Below are 13,782 nucleotides of genomic sequence, written 5' to 3'. Positions count from 1 at the left end.
GGACGCAGGGACGCACTGCACATCCACCTAATCATTGTCATTTCTGTACGTCTAAGCCGGCGAATATCTTCCTCCTTCACTGCCCAGGTCTCACTACCATACAGCATTACACTCCTAACACACGCCACATAAAATTAATCACTTAGGGAAAGGTGTTAGGGAGCTTCCTTCACTGCCCAGGTCTCACTGCCATACAGCATTACACTCCTAACACATGCTGCATACAAAGCTCCCTTAGCAAGTAGGGAGAGCCTTCTCAATGTCAGGAGAGGCAAGAGCTCCCTGAACTTCTTCCAACCACTTCTCACCCTAGCCACAGAGCTGCTCCAGCCCCACCTCCAGCACACAACATGTCTCCCAAATAACAAAACTCCTCCACACACTCAAGAGATTCACCAGCAAGTTCAATCCTTTCACGGCTGACAATCTCCACCTGCTCACCCCGGCACGCCGTACACATAAAATCAGCATTATCTTACAGTCTACCTCTGATACCACTACATCTCTTATGCACCCATTTATCACACACACTGCATTATCTTACAGTCTACCTCTGATACCACTACATCTCTTATGCACCCATTTATCACAAACACTGCATTATCTTACAGTCTACCTCTGATACCACTACATCTCTTATGCACCCATTTATCACACACACTGCATTATCTTACAGTCTACCTCTGATACCACTACATCTCTTATGCACCCATTTATCACAAACACTGCATTATCTCGCAGTCTACCTCTGATACCACTACATCTCTTATGCACCCATTTATCACACACACCGCACAAGATGGAATTACTTCCCACGCCCTTGTGGCAAACTGCACATGGCCACTTTCCCTCGTCTTTGACAGTACCGCCACCAACCCTAGATATCATCACTTTTGTTTTATCTGCATTTACCCTTAAACCCTTTTGCCCCATACCACCTCTCCACTTCCTAAACCTTTCCTCCGCCTCCCTTTCATTCTCTGCAATCAACACCAAATCATCAGCATACAACAACTCCCACGGGAGTCCGTTTCTAAAGTCACGTGAAAGGGCTTCAAGTACTCGTACCATGATAAACAACATGGGACTCAAGACTGACCCCTGATGCACACCAACATTCACAGAAAACTCATCACTCAAATCTCCATTCACTCTCACCTGGGTGTGAGCACCCACATACATGGCCATAACCACCCTAACCAGCCACTCCTCCAAGCCAAGCTTTCTCATTAAGAAATTAGAATTCCGAGTGCAATGGATTAAGTTCAGAGTGCAAACTGGTGTGTTGCAACTGGGGTGGCGCAAGTAAGAACAGAATGTGCAGTGTTAAACAATTGTAATTCACTGCGCAAAGGATTAAGTGCAGCACAACACTGGATTAGTGCAGGTGCTTCAGCAGCACCTTCACCACTGTCACAGCCATACAGGAGGCGGGAATGAAGGAAAGAAAGACAGAAGAGGGAGTGTAAAGTCACCCACAGGCAGAAGGAAGAGGAAAGAATGAAGGAAGGAAAGACAGAAGAGGGACTGTAAAGTCACCCACAGGCAGAAGGAAGAGGAAAGAATGAAGGAAAGAAAGACAGAAGAGGGAGTGTAAAGTCACCCACAGGCAGAAGGAAGAGGAAAGAATGAAGGAAAGAAAGACAGAAGAGGGAGTGTAAAGTCACCCACAGGCAGAAGGAAGAGGAAAGAATGAAGGAAAGAAAGACAGAAGAGGGAGTGTAAAGTCACCCACAGGCAGAAGGAAGAGGAAAGAATGAAGGAAAGAAAGACAGAAGAGGGAGTGTAAAGTCACCCACAGGCAGAAGGAAGAGGAAAGAATGAAGGAGAGAAAGACAGAAGAGGATGGAAGGAAAGAGCAGACACCTGAGAGCAGCACTACATCGAGTGAGTGAATGGAAAGGCTGCAACAATAATAAACAACACATACCTTAGTTGCAACGATGGACAGCCCCATGCCACTGTCGGACTTGTGAAGCTGGATTACGTATATTTCCGGTTCTCCACGAGGCAGTGACACCGATCTGTTGCTCATTACACTGGGGCTCCGAGGCTGTGGTAGGGAGAGGAGGCTGTGGTGAGTGGTGCGGTGTGGTGTGGGAGGGTGCTTTAGTGGTGTGGTGTGGGAGGATGATTTAGTGTGGTGTGGTGTGGTGGTGCACGGTGATTTTGTGTGGTGTGGTGTGGCAGGGTGATTTGGTGTGGTGTGGAAGGGTGATTTGGTGGTGTGGTGTGGGAGGGTGATTTGGTGTGGTGTGGTGTGGCAGGGTGATTTAGTGTGGTGTGGTGTGGGAGGGTGAGTTGGTGTGGTGTGGTGTGGCAGGGTGATTTGGTGGTGTGGTGTGGGAGGGTGAGTTGGTGTGGTGTGGTGTGAGAGGATGATTAAGTGTGGTGTGGGAGGGTGAATTGGTGGTGTGGTGTGGAGGGTGATTTGGTGGTGTGGTGTGGGAGGGTGAGTTGGTGTGGTGTGGTGTGGCAGGGTGATTTGGTGTGGTGTGGGAGGGTGATTTGGTGTGGTGTGGGAGGGTGATTTGGTGTGGTGTGGCAGGGTGATTTGGTGTGGTGTGGTGTGGGAGGGTGATTTGGTGTGGTGTGGTGTGAGAGGATGATTAAGTGTGGTGTGGTGTGGCAAGGTGATTTGGTGTGGTGTGGTGTGGGAGGGTGATGTGGTGTGGGAGGATGATTTGGTGTGGTGTGGGAAGGCAGGGTGGTGTGGTGTGGTGGTGTGGTGTGGTGAATCTGTAGGCAGGGCAACAAGACTGTGGCTATGCAATTATTAAAGCACCTTATTTATCTTCAAAAAGGAGCGTTAAAATGATAACTTACGCTCATCCTACCACACCTCACACATCCACACCACACTCTACCACACCACACAAAACTATCTATCTATAACCAGACACCATACTCCATCTATCTATCTATAACCAGACACCATACTCTATCTATCTATAACCAGACACCATACTCTATCTATCTATCTATAACCAGACACCATACTCCATCTATCTATCTATAACCAGACACCATACTCTATCTATCTATCTATAACCAGACACCATACTCTATCTATCTATCTATAACCAGACACCATACTCCATCTATCTATCTATAACCAGACACCATACTCTATCTATCTATCTATAACCAGACACCATACTCCATCTATCTATCTATAACCAGACACCATACTCCATCTATCTATCTATAGCCAGACACCATACTCCATCTATCTATCTATAACCAGACACCATACTCTATCTATCTATCTATAACCAGACACCATACTCTATCTATCTATCTATAACCAGACACCATACTCTATCTATCTATCTATAACCAGACACCATACTCTATCTATCTATCTATAACCAGACACCATACTCCATCTATCTATCTATAGCCAGACATCATACTCCATCTATCTATCTATAACCAGACACCATACTCCATCTATCTATCTATAACCAGACACCATACTCCATCTATCTATCTATAACCAGACACCATACTCCATCTATCTATCTATAACCAGACACCATACTCTATCTATCTATCTATAACCAGACACCATACTCCATCTATCTATCTATAACCAGACACCATACTCCATCTATCTATCTATAACCAGACACCATACTCCATCTATCTATCTATAACCACACACCATACTCCATCTATCTATCTATAACCAGACACCATACTCCATCTATCTATCTATAACCAGACACCATACTCCATCTATCTATAACCAGACACCATACTCTATCTATCTATCTATAACCAGACACCATACTCCATCTATCTATCTATAGCCACACGCCATAATCCAGCAATGGGTGGCTATTTGTCTTTATGAAGGAAGAAGTAGGCAACACTACATCAAGTGAGTGGATGATGGATGCCACACCACCAAAGGGAGAAAAGGGAAAAGAGGGAGCGTCAGACTTAATACTTACGCCTGGTGGAGGTCGTTGATGTTGTTCGTGCATGTAAATCGTCCAATCACCCGACGACGTAGGCTGCGGGTTCATGGAGCAGAGGGCGGCTAGTTGGAGTGGTCCCAGGAACTCTGCCAGGCCTGACGGTACGCCCCTAACGATGTCGCACGAGTAACCATCCTCAGGCAGCAGGAAGGGTAGTTGCAGGTCAGCCTCCTCCTCCAGACGCACCTCCCGGCCTTCCTCCCGAGACAGGCCATCGGATGTGCTCTCGGCCACCTGATAGACCGAGACTTGATCTATTAACGTCTATCTACCCTTCGATCTATCTATTGCCAGATCCCTTAATCCCTTAAATGGTGGCCACAAACAAATCGCCTCCATGTCACCCTGTCCCCTGCCATTTCACTGCCCTGCTCCCAGCTCACACCCCCCTCTCTCATATACCTCTCCACCCCATCCCTCCATCTCATCCTTGGCCTCCCCCTCCCTCTACCCTCCTCCACCTCACTCACATACACTCTCCTCGTCAGTCTCTTACTCTCCATCCTCTCCACATGGCCAAACCACCTCAGTGTATTTCTCCTAATGCTTTCTATCACATCCACATCCACACCACAACACTCCTCCAATTACTCATTTGTCTGTCTGTCTTTCCGGGTGACTCCACATGAAATACACTCACATACACTCTCCTAGTCAGTCTCTCATCCATATCCACACCACAATGCTCCTGGAGGGAACAATTTTGCCAGCTTCAGCCTTTGGTTCCTTCTTCCTTGCAAAAAATAATATCATCATCATCATCATCGGGACCTCCTTTCCCACCCTAGGGCAGGGTGTGGAGTAGCAATGTCCAGACAGCCCAAATTTGCTCAATCCAATGGGCCACACTTCCATTCACTCACCTTTCAAGCCCCTGGAATCCTGGCTCTATCTGATACACCAAAAACATTCACCACGTTCTGTAGCTTCACATAAACGTATCCGATAGAGTCAATGGGCCACACTTCCATTCACTCACCTTTCAAGCCCCTGGAATCCTGGCTCTATCTGATACACCAAAAACATTCACCACGTTCTGTAGCTTCACATAAACGTTTCCGATTGAGTCAATCCAGACGCTGTCACGTTAAAAAGGGGTGCCCAATCCCTGATCATGCACTTCTCCTCACAACATTCATCCAGCCAGCTCGATCTCTTGTCAGTCCCCTAGCCTCACCAACTTCCATACCTCTCTTCCTCACACACTCATCCACCATATCCCTCCACCTTCTCCTTGGCCTACCTCGCCTCCTCCCTCCTTCAAATTCATCCAGCCAGCTCAATCTCTTGTCAGTCCCCTAGCCTCACCAACTTCCAAACCTCTCTTCCTCACACGTTAACAAGAACGAATAGCCAACTGGCATACTCACAGCCACCACGTTGTCTATCAGGTCCTGTGGTATGGGGGGTTCGTCCGGCAGCGGCTGATATTTCTCCAGAATGGCTCGGAGTTGAAGAGAGTTGAGTTTGAAGCATTTAGAAGAGATGGTGGCAATGTCATCAGCTGAGGACTGGAAGATGAGAGGGAAGGAATTATAAACGCATGAAAAACAGAGTAAATAAATGAATATACTGTTCGTTTCGTTTATACAGGCTCCAACGTGCTTGCCTACATCGGCCTTGGTCACCTACTGCCGGCTCTCCACACTGCTTGATCTCTGGCAGCCTCCCTATTCAGTGCCTTATCCCTGAGGTCACACTCAATTATATATGCAATAGTATCTTCTGTGGTGTGGTGTGGAGGGTGATTTGGGGTGGGCTGGGGTGTGGTGGGGTGGTGTGGTGTGGTGTCTCTCTCTCCCACCCAATATTTCCACCCCACATAAAATAAATCTATCTATCTATCTATCTATAGCCCGACACCCTAATCCCACAAAGGGTGGCTGCAGACAAAACGCCTCCAAGTCACTCTGTCACCCACCATTTGACTGCCCTCCCCCCAACTCACTCCCCCCTCCCTCATATACCTCTCCACTCCATCCCTCCATCTCATCCTTGGCCTCCCCATCCCTCTCCCCCCCTCCACCTCACTTACATACCCTCTCCTTGTCAGTCTCTCACTCTCCATCCCTCCAGCTCACACCCCTCTCTCATATACCTCTCCACTCCATCCCTCCATCTCATCCTTGGCTTCCCCATCCCTCTCCCCCTCTCCACCTCACTCACACACACTCTCCTCATCAGTCTCTCACTCTCCATCCTCTGCACATGGCCAAACCACCTCAGTGTGTTTCTCCTAACGCTTCCTATCACATCCACATAGAATAAATCACTTAGTTAAATGCGTTAGACAAGGACAAACTATAAACACACCTTCTGAGACTGCAGGAGTAGTGCGGCCTGTGAGAGTCTGGCCAGGTGGCAATCTGACGCTAATTCCAGTCCTTGTTTCTCGGCCCACACTTCCACACGGGCCAAACGCCGCTTGACTCGCACGCCCCACACTCTATAGGGGAAAGAAACACCAGGTTATGCTTCGTATTGTGCGTTTGTTTCGTTTATATTCGCTCAAATGCAAACACGTGGAAAGACATAGATCAGGTTACGTTCACTTCGTTTCGTTTATAGACTCCCTCCACGCTGCTCAATCTCTGGCAGCCTCCCTATTCAGTGCCTTATCCCTGAGGTCACACTCTATGACCTCATCCCCTCTCCACGCTGCTCAATCTCTGGCAGCCTCCCTATTCAGTGCCTTATTCCTGAGGTCACATTCTATGACCTCATCTCTTCTCCATGCTGCTCAATCTCTGGCAGCCTCCCTATTCAGTGCCTTATCCCTGAGGTCACACTCTATGACCTCATCCCCTCTCCATGCTGCTCAATCTCTGGCAGCCTCCCTATTCAGTGCCTTATCCCTGAGGTCACACTCTATGACCTCATCCCCTCTCCATGCTGCTCAATCTCTGGCAGCCTCCCTATTCAGTGCCTTATCCCTGAGATCACACTCTATGACCTCATCCCCTCTCCATGCTGCTCAATCTCTGGCAGCCTCCCTATTCAGTGCCTTATCCCTGAGGTCACACTCTTATGACCTCATCCCCTCTCCATGCTGCTCAATCTCTGGCAGCCTCCCTATTCAGTGCCTTATCCCTGAGGTCACACTCTATGACCTCATCCCCTCTCCATGCTGCTCAATCTCTGGCAGCCTCCCTATTCAGTGCCTTATCCCTGAGGTCACACTCTATGACCTCATCCCCTCTCCATGCTGCTCAATCTCTGGCAGCCTCCCTATTCAGTGCCTTATCCCTGAGATCACACTCTATGACCTCATCCCCTCTCCATGCTGCTCAATCTCTGGCAGCCTCCCTATTCAGTGCCTTATCCCTGAGGTCACACTCTATGACCTCATCCCCTCTCCATGCTGCTCAATCTCTGGCAGCCTCCCTATTCAGTGCCTTATTCCTGAGGTCACACTCTATGACCTCATCCCCTCTCCATGCTGCTCAATCTCTGGCAGCCTCCCTATTCAGTGCCTTATCCCTGAGGTCACACTCTATGACCTCATCCCCTCTCCATGCTGCTCAATCTCTGGCAGCCTCCCTATTCAGTGCCTTATCCCTGAGGTCACACTCTATGACCTCATCCCCTCTCCATGCTGCTCAATCTCTGGCAGCCTCCCTATTCAGTGCCTTATCCCTGAGGTCACACTCTATGACCTCATCCCCTCTCCATGCTGCTCAATCTCTGGCAGCCTCCCTATTCAGTGCCTTATCCCTGAGGTCACACTCTATGACCTCATCCCCTCTCCATGCTGCTCAATCTCTGGCAGCCTCCCTATTCAGTGCCTTATCCCTGAGGTCACACTCTATGACCACATCCCCTCTCCATGCTGCTCAATCTCTGGCAGCCTCCCTATTCAGTGCCTTATTCCTGAGGTCACACTCTATGACCTCATCCCAAGTCTACCCCTCCTAATCCCAAACCATCTCAGTCTACCCCTCCTCATCACAAACCATCCCAATTTACCCCTCCACAAACCATCTCAATCTACCCCTCCACAAACCATCTCAATCTACCCCTCCGCATCACAAACCACCTCAATCTACCCCTCCTCATCACAAACCACCTCAGTCTACCCCTCCTCATCACAAACCATCTCAGTCTACCCCTCCACAAACCATCTCAGTCTACCCCTCCTCACCACAACACCAATACACATCATACAAACACACACTCAACTCACCGTGTGCAGTAGTTAGGGTGCGTGTCCGCCACTATGCGGTTAAAGACCCACATATTGACAAAGTGGAAGAGCTGGGAGAAGAGTTGGATAGTAAGCGCTGCGTTGACGCGACATCGACGCATCAATGCCATCGTGTTTGTCAGGATGGAGAGCACCTGTGGATGAGGTCGTATGAGGTCATGACAGGTCAAGAGAGAGAGAGAGAGAGTCATCATTCAAGCCCCTGGAATCCTGGCTCTATCTGATACACCAAAAACATTCACCACGTTCTGTAGCTTCACATAAACGTATCCGATAGAGTCAATGGGCCACACTTCCATTCACTCATCATTCAAGCCCCCGGAATCCTGGCTCTATCTGATACACCAAAAACATTCACCACGTTCTGTAGCTTCACATAAACGTATCCGATACAGTCAATCTGGACGCTGCCACGTTAAAAAGGGGTGCCCAATCCCTGATCATGCACTTCTCCTCACAACATTCATCCAGCCAGCTTGATCTCTTGTCAGTCCCCTAGCCTCACCAACTTCCATACCTCTCTTCCTCACACACTCATCCACCACATCCCTCCACCTTCTCCTTGGCCTACCTCGCCTCCTCCCTCCTTCAAATTCATCCAGCCAGCTCGATCTCTTGTCAGTCCCCTACTACTACTACTACTACTACTACAACTGCTACTACTATTACTATTATTACTACTACAACTACTACTACACACCCCAACCCTCCACATTTCTACTCACATGGGCAGTGGATCCTTCCTCCTCGTTGGCGTCATCGCGATCCTCCAGGAAGACAGGCAGTGATGTGGATAATTCCGCTTGCATACAGTCCACCAAGCTCCTGTGAGTGGAAGAATGGATGTTACTACCTTTAGAGAGGCTGCCAGAGATCAAGCATAGGATTGAGAGAGAGACTGAGATGGTCTGGGCATGTGGAGAGGATGGAGGATGACAGCTGGGTGTGGAGAGTGAGGTGTGATGTGTATAAGTGAGATGCGTGAATAGAGAGGCTGCCAGAGATCAAGCATGAGACTGAGAGAGAGATTGAGATGGTCTGGGAATGTTAACACCTGCAGAGAGGTTGCCAGAGATTGAGCATGGGATTGAGAGAGAGACTAAGATGGTCTGGGCATGTGGAAAGGATGGAGGATGACAACTCAGTGTGGAGGGTGAGAGGTGTGGAGGGTGAGAGGTGTGGAGGGTGAGGGGTGTGGAGGGTGAGGGGTGTGGAGGGTGAGGGGTGTGGAGGGTGAGGGGTGTGGAGGGTGAGAGGTGTGAACGTTGAGGGTAGAGTTGAGAGGAAGGATGGGATTGGAGTGTATTGGTGTTGTGATGAGGAGGGGTAGACTGAGATGGTTTGGGAGGAAGGATGGGACTGGAGTGTATTGGTGTTGTGATGAGGAGGGGTAGACTGAGATGGTTTGGGAGGAAGGATGGGACTGGAGTGTATTGGTGTTGTGATGAGGAGGGGTAGACTGAGATGGTTTGGGCATGTGGAGAGGAGGGAGGATGACAACTGGGTGTGGAGGGTGAGAGGTGCGAACACTGGGATTAGGACTGCGAGAGGTATGCTGTATGGATGCACAACTATGCTATACGTCGTTATACTTCGACATACTCACCTAAACGCCACCTGTACAGCCTCGGCAAGTATATCCTGGGCGGTGAGAGAGTAACCGGAGATGTGCCGATCTTGTTTGAGGAAGTGGAGGAGTTCCGAAGCATTGGCCATCCAGAAGGCCAGTGAGGTCGGGTCCCCTTGCCTCGACTGAAATGATAATAATAATAATGATGATAATAATAGTAGTAGTAGTAGTAGTAGTAGTAATAACAATAATAATAACCATAGTAGTAGTAGTAGTAGTAATAATAATAATAATAATAATAACTGTAGTAGCAGTAGTAGTAAGAATGTACACTGTGTAACAAACCAATTTTATTGTTTATGTTGATTTTTGCACTATTTCTGATCAATGCGACTTGGAGGTGTTTTGTCTGCGGCCACCCTTTGCGGGATTAGGGCGTCGGGCTATAGATAGATAGACAGATATTATGAAGAGAACTAGACAATGTGCAAACAGTCCCATCACAAGGCATGCAGGGCACACAGTATCTAGAGATGCACTTCTGAGCTTGACTCTCCTCTGTGGCTGTGTTGACAATCACACACCAATCCCCAAACGTAATCGCCCACCATCGCCTCGTTCCACCTGCCCCGATACCTGGTTTCCCTCAGCAGCGTGTCCTGGTGGAACCGTTTGCCAATGCTCCTCGCTGACTGCACCAAGTTGCTTCTGAAGGCATCAAGGTGGGAATGCAGGTAGTGTAATTTGATTGATATTCCGCATCCAGGCTGGTGGAATGCGCCGATCCAGTCATCGACGAGCTGTGCGGAATCTGGTCTCCTCTGGTTGCTAAGAAAAGCTTCCAAGTGTGCTCTTCACTGGTCATTTTACCCTGGAGTTAACGGCTTGCGAGCATTCTTCAAACTTCCAGCTCGGTGAATATGTCAGTCGTCACCTTTGCCACACTCAACTTGGGAAACATTGATCAGATACGCAGAAACACATCATCACCCTTGTCAATGGCTTTCACAGATTGCTTCACAAGACCATGTTTTACGTGTAGCAGCAGCAGCAGTACCCTCTCTGGAGATTAGTGGAGCTCTCAGAACATTGCACAAGCTCTCAGAACACTGCACAAGCTCTCAGAACATTGCACAAGCTCTCAGAACATTGCACAAGCTCTCAGAACATTGCACAAGTTCTCAAAACATTGCACAAGCTCTCAGAACATTGTACAAGCTCTCAGAACATTGCACAAGCTCTCAGAACATTGCACAAGCTCTCAGAACATTGCACAAGCTCTCAGAACATTGCACAAGCTCTCAGAACATTGCACAAGCTCTCAGAACATTGCACAAGCTCTCAGAACATTGCACGGGCCTGGTACGAGTCTCTCTGTGAGGCCAGTCTTCCCTCACGAAACGTTCTGCATCCCTCTGGCTGTCCCACCAGCATAAAAGACAAGTACTTCGTATACCCGCCTTGCATTCCAAGTAGGAACGAAATCCTTTCTAAATCCCCACAAACCTCCCAAATGTAATCTGAGTACATGATCTTCGTCAGACAAATCTTGACATTCCCACAGCCTTCTTTCATTTCCACGGAATGTGCAACTGGAATTGATGGGAGTTCGCTGCCGTTATGCAAAAGTACAGTGTTAAGGGTCTTCACGGAACTGTCTATGAAGAGTCACCATTCTGAGGCCTTGTAATCCACTCCCACGGCTCGGAACAAACCCCTAACATCAAAACAATAACACAACGAGGTTTCTTCACAAAATTTGAAGAAGGATGCAAACTTGCTGTGGCGATTCCTGTAACTCAACTTGCAACTGGGATCCAACAAGTTCCATTCACTCTGATGTGACGCCAGCAGCTCAGCACTGGACTTGCTGAGTCCTAAATCTCGGACCAAGTCATTCAGTTCTTGCTGACTGGGAAAGTGTGGAGTGTCTCTGGAACACTGTCCAACATCCAATTCATCATCACTTTCCTCTCTGTCATCGACGCTGTCCTCATGGTCTGGGACAACTTCCGTGTCTGCAGGAGGGACAGGAGTCACCAGCTCATCGTTGTGAGGCACCGGAGAGATCAAAGACGGCAAATTTGGATATACAATGTTCTTTCTGCCCTTAATGCTCTTCCCACCACTTATATCAGCCATGCACAAATAACAATCGTCGTGGTGATGCAATGGTTCTCACCACACTCTCAGGACTGCAAAAGGCATATTCTTTCTTGCTTCTCGTAGCCAAGTGCAGAGTGCAGAGTGCCAGCTGCCACAAGTGCAGAGTGCAATCATTATCTTGATCGCCCACATCCATGCCAAAACATGCTTTCTATGCATGAGCTAGGCAGTTGGTCCTGACATTTAAAATGAGTGACCAGCCTCACTCATCCCTGAGTAGCATTACATGAGCAATAAACCCCAACCACCCCTTGGATATAAACCTGCACTGGCTCAGTTCAATTGGAGTGCCTTAATTACCCACTAAATCACCAGGCGCCATAATTTGGTTATATGGTTACCACCCAGCATAGTAAATGGTTTCCTGGTGTACAGGAAACCATTTGGCTTGTCACTCAGTGTAGAGTCACCCACAGGCAGAAGGAAGAGGAAAGAATGAAGGAAAGAAAGACAGAAGAGGGAGTGTAAAGTCACCCACAGGCAGAAGGAAGAGGAAAGAATGAAGGAAAGAAAGACAGAAGAGGGAGTGTAAAGTCACCCACAGGCAGAAGGAAGAGGAAAGAATGAAGGAAAGAAAGACAGAAGAGGGAGTGTAAAGTGACCCACAGGCAGAAGGAAGAGGAAAGAATGAAGGAAAGAAAGACAGAAGAGGGAGTGTAAAGTCACCCACAGGCAGAAGGAAGAGGAAAGAATGAAGGAAAGAAAGACAGAAGAGGGAGTGTAAAGTCACCCACAGGCAGAAGGAAGAGGAAAGAATGAAGGAAAGAAAGACAGAAGAGGGAGTGTAAAGTCACCCACAGGCAGAAGGAAGAGGAAAGAATGAAGGAAAGAAAGACAGAAGAGGGAGTGTAAAGTCACCCACAGGCAGAAGGAAGAGGAAAGAATGAAGGAAAGACAAACGAAGGAAGGGAGGAAAGGGCAAACACCCAAAGTAGCACTACATCCAGTGAGTGGATGGTGAGTGCCCCCACCTACGACCAATTATAATAATAATAACAATAATAATAAAATAACAATAAATAATAACGTAGAACACTTCTAGGCCGGTATTCTCGTCAGTCAAGGAAGCTCCCTAACACCTTTTCCTAAGTGATTTATTTTGCTCATTACACCTCACTGTCCTACTGTTACATAAATCGTTCCAATATCACCATACTCTGCATAAATAACGTACTGAAGGATATTAACAGCCATATCCAAGAATAAATCACTAAGGAAGAGGTGTTAGGGTGCTTCGTTAGCTGATAATAAGGATATTTTACCGTGAAAGTACCCAGGCAAATATCATCAATTTTCTCATCAATATCTATAACTATTGCCATTATCTCTACCATCAATATAATCATCAATATTTCAAGCATCAATATCATCAATGGCATCAATATCTACCTTAGAATAAATCCAATATGATGAATTCAATCGGTCGTCAATTTTATCTGTGCGTGACGTCTCGATACCCACACAAAAATCATCAATTTTCTCATCAATATCTGTTACTATCATCAATATCTCTACTATCAATACAATCACGAATATTTCAAGCATCAATATCATCAATGGCATCAATATCTACCTTTGAGTAGGTCCAATACGATCAATTTATTCGGACATCAATTTTATCTATGTGCGTGACGTCTCGATATCCACACAAAAATCATCAATTTCCTCATCAATATCTGTTATTATCATCAATATCTCTACTATCAATACAATCACGAATATTTCAAGCATTAATATCATCAATGGCATCAATATCTACCTTAGAATAAATCCAATATGAAATAAATAGTACATCAATTTTATCTACGTGCGTGACGTATCGATACCCACACAAATATCAATTTTCTCATCAATAT

At 47.3% G+C, this 13,782-nt stretch overlaps 1 protein-coding gene across 1 annotated transcript in view; it reads right to left on the bottom strand.

Moving 5' to 3' along the window:
- The window catches only part of cno (adherens junction formation factor afadin), a 284,268-nt gene that overhangs the window by 138,159 nt on the left and 132,327 nt on the right, over positions 1–13,782 (bottom strand). The window contains exons 13-19 of the mRNA XM_080280060.1: positions 9,797–9,942; positions 8,916–9,015; positions 8,170–8,324; positions 6,300–6,432; positions 5,357–5,497; positions 3,960–4,220; positions 1,931–2,053 (exon numbers count right to left, since the gene is read on the bottom strand). Coding sequence (XP_080136186.1) covers positions 1,931–2,053; positions 3,960–4,220; positions 5,357–5,497; positions 6,300–6,432; positions 8,170–8,324; positions 8,916–9,015; positions 9,797–9,942 — 1,059 coding nt within the window. The remainder of the gene's footprint in view (positions 1–1,930; positions 2,054–3,959; positions 4,221–5,356; positions 5,498–6,299; positions 6,433–8,169; positions 8,325–8,915; positions 9,016–9,796; positions 9,943–13,782) is intronic.

This window comes from Coenobita brevimanus, chromosome 9 (assembly GCF_032717465.1).
Source record: "Coenobita brevimanus isolate Jiangsu-jjx chromosome 9, ASM3271746v2, whole genome shotgun sequence".
NCBI classification, from domain to species: domain Eukaryota; kingdom Metazoa; phylum Arthropoda; class Malacostraca; order Decapoda; family Coenobitidae; genus Coenobita; species Coenobita brevimanus.
This window is presented reverse-complemented; position numbering and strand designations above follow the sequence as displayed.